General features: G+C 35.3%; 1 protein-coding gene across 1 annotated transcript in view; it reads right to left on the reverse strand.

The window, feature by feature from the left end:
- Window positions 1-12,308, reverse strand: part of TFAP2D (transcription factor AP-2 delta) — a 72,094-nt gene that overhangs the window by 31,826 nt on the left and 27,960 nt on the right. The window contains exon 6 of the mRNA XM_007936153.2: window positions 2,521-2,662. Coding sequence (XP_007934344.1) covers window positions 2,521-2,662 — 142 coding nt within the window. The remainder of the gene's footprint in view (window positions 1-2,520; window positions 2,663-12,308) is intronic.

The following is a 12,308-nucleotide window of genomic DNA, read 5'->3' on the forward strand; positions in this document are numbered from 1 at the left end:
TCAATCTGAGTGCACTCAGACTCCCAAATACTTCAATAGAGTGTTCAATTTAGAAATTGTCTAAATCAGAGACTCTAAGAAAATGGAAACTTGTCTTGAATGTTGATAGTTGTGGGTGGTAGTGGGAAATGTTATAAACTACTTCTAAAGAGGTGAGGAAAGAAAAAAGGCTTCTATCTATTAGGACATGCATGCTGAAGCCATCACCAAGTACACAAATAATGTGTGTGTTATAACCTTTTTGGCAACCCTCTTGCAAATTAGTTTCCTAATGTGCTATGTATGTCATATGTGTATATGTTACATGTGAAAAATGCGGTAATTTCAAGGTAAAAAGTATGAAAGTGTTTTCCCTTGGATACTGTGTATTTTTGGATCATTGTGTTATTTAGAGGCATCACAGGTGTATGCATGTTGGGAAATCTGTTTGATCCTGCCAGCTAGAATGATACATGCTTTGGAAACAGCTCCCAGATACTACCCAACTTGTAAAATTGTATTTTCTCTTAAGTTGGAACTAGTCTTTACCTTTCTCCTGAGGTAATATTACAAATTCAAGCTAACTAGCTACATGCATTTTTAGTTCCTCTGGAGAAACTGAACTACCATTGTCAAAGACCCCTCTGGGTCAAGAAACTATTTGGAAGAGAGGAAGAATATGGAGAAAAATAGAAACAAAGGTTCCCAGAAGATAGACTGTGCAAAAGGTCCAGGTTTAGGGCGTTCCATTAGCAAGCTTTCAGGAACTTCCCCAGCATAAAGTTCAGCCCTGAATTGTAGTCCAAATTTTATACCTGCATCTTAATTTTCTTTTTCTGTCTCTCAGTCTTCATCTTTTCTTTCTGCTATCCTTCTTCCTTTTATCTCCTTGCTTTGCCTTCTCCTTCTCCTTCTCCTTTTTTTTTTTTTCCATCACCTTTTCTTTATCTCTCTTTAGATGAAAGAATCATCTATTACCCTCAGGAGAATAATACATAAATATAATCCTAGGTCCAAACAATGACTACCACAGTAGTACAAACTCAAATTAAGGGACTCAAATATCTTGGACAAGGACTGTAGGTGTTCCATATAATCCATTACATTTGTAAAACTGCCTATATAACATTGCAAGCTTCTGGAGGAAGAACTCTTCCATTTTGCTTTTATCATTTTGAGTCAGTTTAAGTTTTAACCAACATGTTGTAAAATCATCAGATAATTTTTTTTTACCAGTTTCTAAGAAGAAATATTTGTCACATTATCTACTGCATAGTTTCTCTTAAAACTGTCTTTATTTATAAATGATAATTTAACCACCTGTGACTATCAGTTTCAAAATCAGTATAGAGTTAGAAAATTAGATAAGATTATTAGTGGTTTTTATGTAACATTACCTCACTATAAGAAAGAGGAGATGGCAAGGATTCTTCTCTAAAATTCTTGAATGTTGTTTGCAGTGGAACGTATAGTTCTGCTAGATTTTTACACAATAAATGGTATTCCTTCCATTAATTATGGAAGAATTTTTAGGTTTGAGAGAAGTTAGAAGTCATCGTAAGCTTTACCCCTTCTCTGTTGTATTGATACATTTGCCTACACTATTTCCCCCATTATTTTAATTGTACTTTTTACTATTTTTGGATATTTTCATATATTTGAGGAGATCTGGTGGTATAGTGGTTAAGGCACTTGGCTGTTAACCAAAAAGTTGGCGGTTCAAACTCACCAGCTACTCTGTAGAAGAAAGATGAGGCAGTCTGCTTCTGCAAGGGTTTACAGTCTTGTAGATGCAGTGAGGGTTACTATGAGCCAGGATCAACTTGATGGCAGTGAGTTTGGTTTGGTTTTGGTTCATATACATTATACTTTCCTTTTTGACACTACTACCATGGGGGGTGCAGTATAGGAATTTTTTCTTCATTATAGAGAAAAGAAGATATGGACCCTGTTGGTGATCATTGGCTCCAGAGGTCACCTGCTAACTCTTACACATTTGGGTCTTCATCTTTTGTCACTCCCAAATATTTGTATTTATTAAGGTACACTACATAGCAACAAGGGCTTACTTTGGATGTGCCATTATGAGGAACTGATTATCAGAGAATCACATAATGCTTGGTGAAGTCGAGGGCCAGTGAAAAAGAGGTGGACCCTCAATGGGATGGATTGACATAATGGCTGCAACATTGAGTTCAAACACAGCAATGACTATAAGGACAGGCAGGACAGGACAATGTCTATGGCACCTAAATACAATACCATATTTGCCTGGAACCCACATCTCCTAAACATGTTTTTCTCTTTATGAATTTCTGTATATTCTGAAGAGGTCTTCTAAAAACTTTCAACATTGCCAATGATGGCCCCATCACTAGTCAAGGGCAGTTTGTAAATCTTGTGTGGGTAGGGGTGTTATCCTAGCTTTTCTTTGCTGAAATTGTGTGAGACCTCCATGTTTTAGAGAACTGCTTTAGATACAATTTCCCTCGTTCAAAGAAAATAGAAAAACTGAGGATGAGGCTTCCCCTTTTTGCTTACTTGGTTGCCAGGATCATCTTTTTCCTTGCTGTCTGTTCTTTTTGTTCCATATGTTGTCTGGCAAGATGTTCTCCTACTGCTTTGGCTGGAAACTCTGTTTCACAAGTGTAGCCAAAATCCCGTGCCAAGTGTAAAGCCTCCCCTGTTGGCAGACAACATAAATCAATTTCTCAGGAATGTCCAACCTCAATAATAGTAATACCTTACATTTTCCTCTAGCCCTGTTTCTAGCTGTGGCAGGATTGATCACATTTCCTATTCATCCTAACAAATCCAAACGAAAGGATTTTTTTATTTTTTTCCAGATGAGACAGAACAGAGAAGTTACTTACCTAGCTGGGGGAACAAGAAGAGTAATTATGGACAGAATTTAGTAGCTCTGACTTCCCTCTGACCCTTAGACTAAACAGACTTCTGAAATGTTATACAACGCCCTAGGGACAAAGACCCATGGGTGAGCCATTTTGTTGTTGTTTTACCTACAACTTACTCTCAGTATATCTGAGATATTCAGATGACTCTTCCATGAGACTTATTACAATATCTCGCAAAGCATCCAAATAACATGCAAAAAGATTGTAGCATATTAGAAAGTGAATTATACGAATTCTATTGTTAAAACCAGTAAGTTATGTAATTATAGAATTAGCATCATCAAGTGTTATGGAAGGCTTCAGTATGTTATAGAACCATGTACAATGCTTCTTAATAATAATAAAATGACAAATAACTTTTTTTGTTCTTTCATAAAATCAGTGGTCTTAAAGCTGAGTAAACCTCACTCCCCCCCACCCCAAACTAAGACTGGTGATGAGAATCCATCCGGAATACAAAGGTAAGTATTTAAAAAACTCAAGTCAAATTTTATCTGAACCTTAAAATTTAAAAATCATTCTTTCAATACATAGATTCTGAACACTTATTCTGTTCAAGGTACTGTGCTGTTGTTGTTGTTGTTATGTGCTGTAGAGTTGGCCGAGTCATAGCCACCCCTCCTTGGGTTTCCGAGGCAGTATCACTACGGAAGCAGGATTGCCCAACCTTCCTTCCGAGGAGTGACTGTTGGGTTTGAACTGCCAGCCTTCTGGTTAGCAGTCAAGTGCCTTAGGCACTACGCAACCAGAGCTCCTACGTACTGTGCTAGGTAGAAATAATAGGAAATCTAACGGGATGTCAAAGATTGCCCTTCTCTCTAGGAAGATCAGTCTTACCAATAATAGAAGCAATTAAAAAAATAATACCTTAATAGCACTTTATCATTCACATTGTGCCTACATCAACACTATCTATAATCTATACATGTTTGTTGACATTATATATATATATATATATATAAAGATCGTACATTACAAGTATCAATGCGTGTTAGAGACAAAACATATTACAGACGTTCAAAGAAGGAGAAGATGGCAATTGTGAAGAGGTGATCCAACAGCAACATGGTTAACCAAGTTTTGCCATGAAGAAATAGTAAGACTTGATAACTAAATCATATGACACTTGTTTGGTGATTGGCGAAAGTAACAGTGTAAAAAATGATAGATTCATTCCTCCTTAAACTCACAGAACGACAGATTATTCAGTGAGTTACTACCACAAAAAAATAAAAATGGTTAATATTAGTCAAAATATTAAGGATGAGGAAAAGCTCATCAGTTTATAAAGCATACAGAATAGGCTAATTAGTACCAATGGAAGTATCCTTATAAAGATTCTACTCTTTTTCAAGAAAGGAGGTATCATTCTTTCAGAATTGGATAGATAGTACTCATTTTCACAAGGAAAATTACCAACAACAAAAACCAGGGAAACATTTTAGGATAGCATACAGCTGAGAAAATATAATTGTATGAAAAAATTTCCCTTAAACTATCCTTGAATACCTTGCCTTTCTTAAACCCAGAGATCCTAAAAAAGAACAAACCAATTCTTGAGGTTTTATAAAAAAATTTTATTATGAAAAATTTCAAACATAGAGCAGAGTTGAAATAATTTTACAGTGAGCACCCATACATCCACCCTTAATATTTTAATAAAGTTATTTTATGACATATCTAAGTTTCAGTACTTCTAGTCATCTATCAATGCATATTTTTTTATACATTTCCGAGTAAATTGTAAATCTCAGTACATATCTCCCTAAAAACTTCAGTATGTATATCATTAACCAGGGTTCAATGTTTTTATAGTTTTTTTCTTCTTAAGATAAAAAGATTTTATCTTTAGTGTTTTTCGATTCTTATATTAAGAAGAAATAAGGCTAACAACTCCTTAGTTATGGTTAAATTGCATGATTTATGCTTAAGAACTAAGTAGGAACTGGTGGGGTCTTTGCCCTTACTGATTTGACAAAAAAAAAAAACCACATTTGACAATAGAAAGGTCCACTGTGACTAATGTACAGTTAATATCCTTATTTGAAGTTTCAGTGCATACAGATACTATCCAAGCATCAGGATGAGACTTTGGCATTTATGAAAATATGTTTAATATTTATGTTACCAGCAGAGACTAATGTTTTCATTCATTTTTTCATCCATTCAGTCTATAACCACTAAGTTAACTGTACAATGATCCTATTCTAGACTTTGGAAGAAGAGTCTAATTTAATATTTAAAAAAATTGCAGCAAACTAAAGACATTAATGTGGACAATATTTTTTGAATTATCTGATCATGGTTTTTATTTTGTTCTTTGTTTCAAATGAGTAGTGGAATGTCTTTAATTGAGATTTTCATATTTGGGTGGTAGAGAACATTGTGTGTGGGTTTTTGTTGTTCCATTTAAATAGAAAGATGGCATGACCAAATTGTAAGTGTCTTTATAGTTATTAGTCTCAGAGGGCCACTTATTAGAGGGTCAGTTTTGGGTAACACTATAATATACAAGCCATATTAATTATTACTAGCAGTTTATCACCACAACCAATTAGGAAATAAAATGTGGGCACATTTCACAAGAGAAATGGCACAAAGATTTTACATTGTAAAGCTATCTAGCATAGTCTCTATTACTAAAAATGACAGAAGGAAGAATATTTGAGAAATTTCAGATTTGGAGTAAAAAGTCTTGCAGCTTGATCTATCAAATAGTGGCTGCAGCATCTCATCAGAGGACTAACTTCATCTAAAATATAAAATAGACTTTAGGACTCAAATTTATCTTGCAACTAACACAGAAACACAATCCGTTGTGTCATCTCTGTACAGCAAGTAGAGTTATATATGTTGGTATATCTGCATATTGTATTATTCATACAGAAATAGATATTTAAATAACATTTTCATTTCAAGAGAAACTATTATATATATTCTATGTGTGTATATATATATATATATATATATTTTTTTTTTTTCCTCTTCTGTTTGTGCAATAATGGGAGAAGTGAACAGGAGGATAGCAGCATGCCTCTTGAATTTTGTGCTAAAACCTGCTTCTTGAGTATCTGGCCCATTTTATGCAAAGCTCTCACCGTGTGGTGGTTTTAAAAACAGTTTGAATGGAACAGCTGCTATTTACATTTACACTGACAGCCAGATCCTTCCTTTCCTCAGTTGTTTACTGCTTTCTCCTGCATGCGATGTAACATTGTTACAGGATGTATAGCGATGCTACATCAAAAGAAGTGGCAAGTGAAGACACTCTGATATGTGTATATCATGCCACAAAAGCTTTGTGTGTGAGGATCCAAGAAATGAATGAATGAATGAATCCATGAATTAAAATACACATGATATTTGGAGACGATGACACATCTATAGTGAAATCCTTCACAGCAGATGTCTTGGAGTTAACAGGTTTAAGAAAAATAGAAATTTTAGGATCAGAAAGGCATACAACTAAGAATCTAGGAGATTTGACTGATTTACAAAAATTAAGACCTAAGAGTTTCCTTGTCCCTCCAGTGGGATAAAATGCCTGTATGAACAAGAGCAGGCACAGTCACCTGTGGTGGAGAGAGTAACCCAGAAGGGTCGAGAACACTTTCCTTACTAATCTCTTAACAGTAAATATGACAGCTGTCATCTCTTTTCCCAGAGAGGTGAGGTAGCGTACCCTAGTTCTTGTCTTTTTTCTTTTCTTTTTTAAGAGGGGGTTTTAAACGAACCCTTTATTTCAGTGTATTGTGCCATCTGACCCATTATCCCTTTTTCTTACTACACCTGAAGCAGCACACTAACCTTGAAAAGTACCTCCATTTTATTTAATGTCATTTCCAGAATTAAATATTTTAGAAGTAGGATGAATGGGTGCTTGTGGGGTGCGGTTGGTCCTTAGAGAGGAGTATTTTCCTAAGTACAAGACTTTGGGCTCTAGGTATCAAGTAATACCCCCCTTTTCAAAAAGGTGGAAAAACTGAGGAATATTCAATTTTTAAATTGTAGTAGCAGCAGCAGAAATTAGACACATATGGAGCAACTCTTCGAAAGCAGGCACAATGTAACTCTAGAACATGGCAAGGATATATTCTCATGATACTAGTTCTAGAGCATTCAATTTTCCATAGTCCAAAGCAGAAAGTGAAAAACTAGGTAAAAGTGTGAGGGAAAATTTAAATGATAATCTTTGATGTGGTTTAAAAATGTAACATTAATGGAAAAATATTTTCTGAGGAAAAACTGATTGCTTATTATACCGAGATGCTGGGTTCTGACATTATTTTACACAAAGCAGATCTAAATGGATTTTTAAATAGTAATAAAAGACCTTTAGATAATAATTACAAACTTGTTTTTTCCCATTAAAATGATTTCATTTAAGGATAAAAAGGAGCTTTTAAAAAAAACAAATTCACTGCCATTGAGTTATTTCCAACTCATAGCGACCCCCATTGGGCATCCAAGGTGGTAAATCTTCACAGAAGTAGATTGTCTCATCTTCCTTCCACAGAGTGTCTAGTGGGTTTGAACCTACAGTCTTCTGGTTAGCAGTCAAATGCCTCAGGCACTGCACCACCAGAAAAATCAATATCTAACACTATTTTCACTAAAAATTACTTTCACTGGGTAGTTTTTCCCAACTGTCTTTGTAGCACTATTGCTTTGAATGCAATTTTGAGTCTTAGTATTATAATATTATTAAATGAAAGCAATTCCATGTGTTAATTTTTGGTCATATATATATGATTTTAATCTTACATACATGTATGGGGAAATAGCACATTCAAAACTATTTATGGTGTTACTAAAAAGAGTATCTATCAAAAGCCATATTTGAGAATATTTTCAAACCTGGATGAGATATTATCTTGAATGAGTTGTCTTATAGTATCAAGGTACAGTCAGCCTAGAGTTGAAGGAGAAAGTTATTATATCTCTTATAGATTTCTTGAATTCTTCTGAAAAAAAGATCAGTTTACAACACTATATGACATATGACATATCACCATGTGATATATGACATATCACTATGTGATATATGACAAAGAGAGGTGACTTATAATGTGATAGTTACATAAACTCTGGTAGCACAGTGCCTAAGGCATCTGACTGCTAACCAGAAGGTTGGTGATTCAAACTCACCAGCCACTCTGTGGAAGCAAGACTGGGCAATCTACTTCCATAAAGATTTACCACCTCAGAAACCCAATGGGGTTGTTATGAATTGGAATTGACTTGAAGGCAATGTTTTTTTTTTTTTTTTAAAACACAAGCTTAATGAAAATTTTGTTCAAACACTGAAATATTGTTTTCAAAGCAATAGTTTTGTTCCCTATTTCCTACCATTCACTTAGTGCAGCACCTGATTTATGATAGGTACTTGGAAAACATTTGTTAAATGTAAAAGGTTTCAGATACACTACTGGGTAATTATGGGAATAGTCTTATGAGACACCCCATCCAAAGAATATAATGAAAAGCTACTGCAAGAGAGAATTGCTAGAAAGAATAAAATATATAGGAAACACATAAAAATAGAATTTATCACTACATCAAAGGAGCCATTTAATAAAATAGATTATATTGGAAGGCATTGTCTTTGAACCCATGCTGCACATTAGAATAACATGGGAAATTAAAAAAAAAAAAAAAAAAAACAACATCTGATGTCTGTGCTGCACCCACATTAATCAAAATAGGATCCTGGAGCCAAAACATCTTAATTTTTTGAAAGCTCCTAAAGTAATTCTGTCAAGCCAGGGGTGAGAACCTATGTTCTAACATGAAAGGGAACCATGTTTGCCTGGTGCTCTCTGAGACCATAGGGATGGACAATGCAATTTCCCAAATTACAAGGATTCCATAACTTACATAAAGGGAAGATAGGCACTACAGAGCTAATATCAAACAGTAAGAGTCTCTGTCTAGCTGTGTTCTTGCATGATGAGTTTTACCCTGTTTAGCTCTCAATAAAGGAAATATCATAGTAGAAGTAGAGACAACAATTTTAGAGAAAGAATACATCAGTCTATTGAAAAGAAATTGTATGGAGGATTTAGTATAATATGAAAGTTCCTTTTTGAATTAATAGGGAAAAAGGGATTATCAATAAAAGGCATTAGGACAATTGGGTGGCCTTCTGGAAAAACAAACAAAATTGGATTCATACCATGTATCTAACAACAAAACAAATTCCAGATGGAAAAAGATTTAAGTGTTAAAAATAAAACCCCAAAGTAATTAAACGATACCGTGAGAGAATTCTTTTATAATCTTGGAATAAAGAAGTACTGCTCTGGTAGCATAGTGCCTAAGGCACTTGATTGCTAACCAGAAGGCTGGTGGTTCAAACCCACCAGCCACTCCTCGGAAAGAAGGTTGGGCAATCCTACTTCCGTAGTGACACTGCCTCGAAAACCCAAGGAGGGGTCGCTATGAGTCAGGGCTGACTCGACGGCAAATAACAACAAACAACAACAACATTAAAACTAAATAACTATGTACTTAAAGTACAACTATGTCAATATGAAACAAAACAAGGTTCTGCACGGCAAACAAAGGTAGGACAAATAAACAAGTGAACAAACAAAAAGCCCCTAACATTAAGCAGACAACCCAAAGCTAGGAGGGCAGGAACCTGCAACGTACATCAGAGAAAGAAAGCTAATTTTCCTAACATATATATAACAGTCACTTACAAATTGATGAAAAAAATACCAAAAATTCCCCCGTAAGTATAAAGTAAATGAATAGACCAGAAAGCACCTATAAATCACCTAAGCATACGCTCAACCTCACTTGTAGTAGAAATAGCATTTTTTTTTTTCCTTACCTGTCAACTTAGCAAAGATCCAAAAGTTGATAGAACCCTGCATGGACTAGAGTACAGAAATATTCTCACATAAACGTCTCTTACTCCCACTGCTGATAGGATTAAAAATTTATATCCACTACCGAGAACAAAGTGGCAATGTCTATCAAAATTACAAATGCAAATATCTTTGACCCAGAAAAACCATTCCCAGGAATTGAGTAGGTATATTTGTATATCGAATAATTATTTATGTAAGTGTAAAATTACTCGTTGTTCCATTGTGTTATAGCCAAAGGTCTAATATGCCTAAATTATATTCAGTTGGGGACTACTTAGATAAATTATGATACACTCATTCAGTGGAATACCATGCAGCTGTTTAAAAGCACGAACAAATTGTAAGCACTGACTGAAGAATGAACACTAAGAAAAGCTGTGAAAAAAAGTATAAAATAATGTGTTTAGAATATTATTTATTTTTAAAAAGGGAAAAATATACATGTGTGTGTGTCGGGGTGTATCTTATAAGGGAACTGGTAACATTTGTTTTCTTCTACGGGGAGGGAACTGAATGACTGAGTAATGGAGTGAAAAGGAGATATTTTCCTGCATATCTACCTGCTACTTTTGAATTGTGTACCGTTTGTATGAATTATCTATTAAAATTAATATTAAAGTAAAACTACTCTCTGTCTCATTGTTAGAAAGATTTAATTCTGAATTCAGATGATATTTTTTGTAAATTAAACACGGACAATTGCAAGATTTCCATTGCTCTTCAGTAGGAGCTTGATATCAGTAGGAATAATTAATGGTCTATGGATTTTGATAAGGGGAAGTGATGTAGAAAAACAGAAGCTGAAAGTTTGAAAAGCACATTAGATGGGGCATAAACTTTGAAATGAGGAATAATAGAAAAAACAAAAGTCACTGAGAACAGAGGCACGTAAGTTCCTTAAGATAGCATCACTGTTTGCAAAAGTAAGTGGTAAGCTCAACCAATGGGAACAAAGGAATGACTAAGCCAAATATGCTTGGATATACACACCTCTTTGTGCTACAGTCACTGTGAGTAGGAGCAGGAGTTTAAGGGCATCCCAAAATTACACACAGTCAGACACAAAGGCATATGTATAGTATCTCATCTCCCCTGCCCCATGCAAAAGTGGCACAATGATTAAGTGCTTGGCTGCTAACCTAAAGGTCAATGTACACACCTATCAGCCACTCTGTGTGAGAAAAGACCTGGCAGTCAGCTCCCATGAACATTACTGCCTAAGAAACTCTGTGGGGCAGTTCTGTTTTGTCCCATAGGGTCACCTTGAGTCAGAATTGACTCAAAAGCACACAACTACAATATGCAAACACCTTTTTGCACTAAAAATGAATGAAATTACAGTGTGCAGATCAGAGGAGTGATATTAGGGAGCGAGCAAAAGATTTAAGAAGATAGCCTCTAAGATGGTACAGATTTGTCGAAATATTGTATGATATAATTTCTCATGTTCACTGAGACCAGTTATTGAATATCCTAATAAACACCAGTTCTTAGGTATTAAATCACAACAAGCTTATAAAGCAGACAGTCCTAGATAAAAACTATTCCACGTCTTGTTGTTGTTGTATGTGCCGTCGAGTCAGACCTGACTCATAGCGACCCCTCCTTGGGTTTCCGAGGCAGTATCACTACAGAAGTAGATTGCCCAACCTTCCTTCCGAGGAGTGGCTGGTGGGTTTGAACCACCAGCCTTCTGGTCAGCAGTCAAGTGCTTTAGGCACTATGCTACCAGAGCTCCATTCCATGTCTAGAGTAAGAAACATTTAGATAATGTGATAGCATTCCTTCTCCTCATTTGTATGGTTTGGCAGTGGTAGGAAGGAAAATTTGAAACGTGCTTTACAGATAAGGACATTGATACTCCGAGGTGTTGTTTAGCTTCTCCTATCACACATAGCTAGCAAAACATAGAAGTGAATTCAGACTTCTGGAGTTATTTGACTACAGAAGCCACACTCTTTACCTGGTATGCTTGAGTTCCTTAGACTCAATCTTCCATTTTTCTTCCGGGCTAAAGTTTAACAGAATTTACTCAGAATCATAAAACTTTAGCCCTGAAGAAAAATGGAAGATTCAGTCTAAGGAACTAGAGCCTAGCAGTTAAAGAAAGCCCCTCATAAGGAAATACCCACACTGAACTGTGATAAGTAAGAAATAGTTTTTGCATCTTAAGCCTCTAAAAATGTGTGAGATAACTGTTACAGCAACTAACTCTACCCTATCACAGACATTATGGTTCTTATTTATAAATTAAGAAGAGGAAGAACAGTCAAGTTAAGTAACCAGCCCAAATCAAAGTTAGAGAGTATCTCAGAAATGTTATCAGAAGCATGTGCAGGGTGTATGTAGGGGGTAAGAAGGGTATAATAAGCCAAGACAGTTTTCAAATGATACAACTAGTTCACATGAGGAAAAAGTGAAGGGCAGAGTCTGGGAGGTTTTTTTTTTTTTTTTTTTCCCTCCAGAGTCTGGGAGTTTGTATTTTTTGAGCTAAAGAAGAGAGTAAAAAAGGATTTAAATTAAAACAGAATGTAGA

The sequence above is a fragment of the Orycteropus afer genome, unplaced genomic scaffold (genome assembly GCF_000298275.1).
Source record: "Orycteropus afer afer isolate SDZICR_OR568_19922 unplaced genomic scaffold, OryAfe1.0 scaffold00034, whole genome shotgun sequence".
Classification (NCBI taxonomy): Eukaryota; Metazoa; Chordata; class Mammalia; order Tubulidentata; family Orycteropodidae; genus Orycteropus; species Orycteropus afer.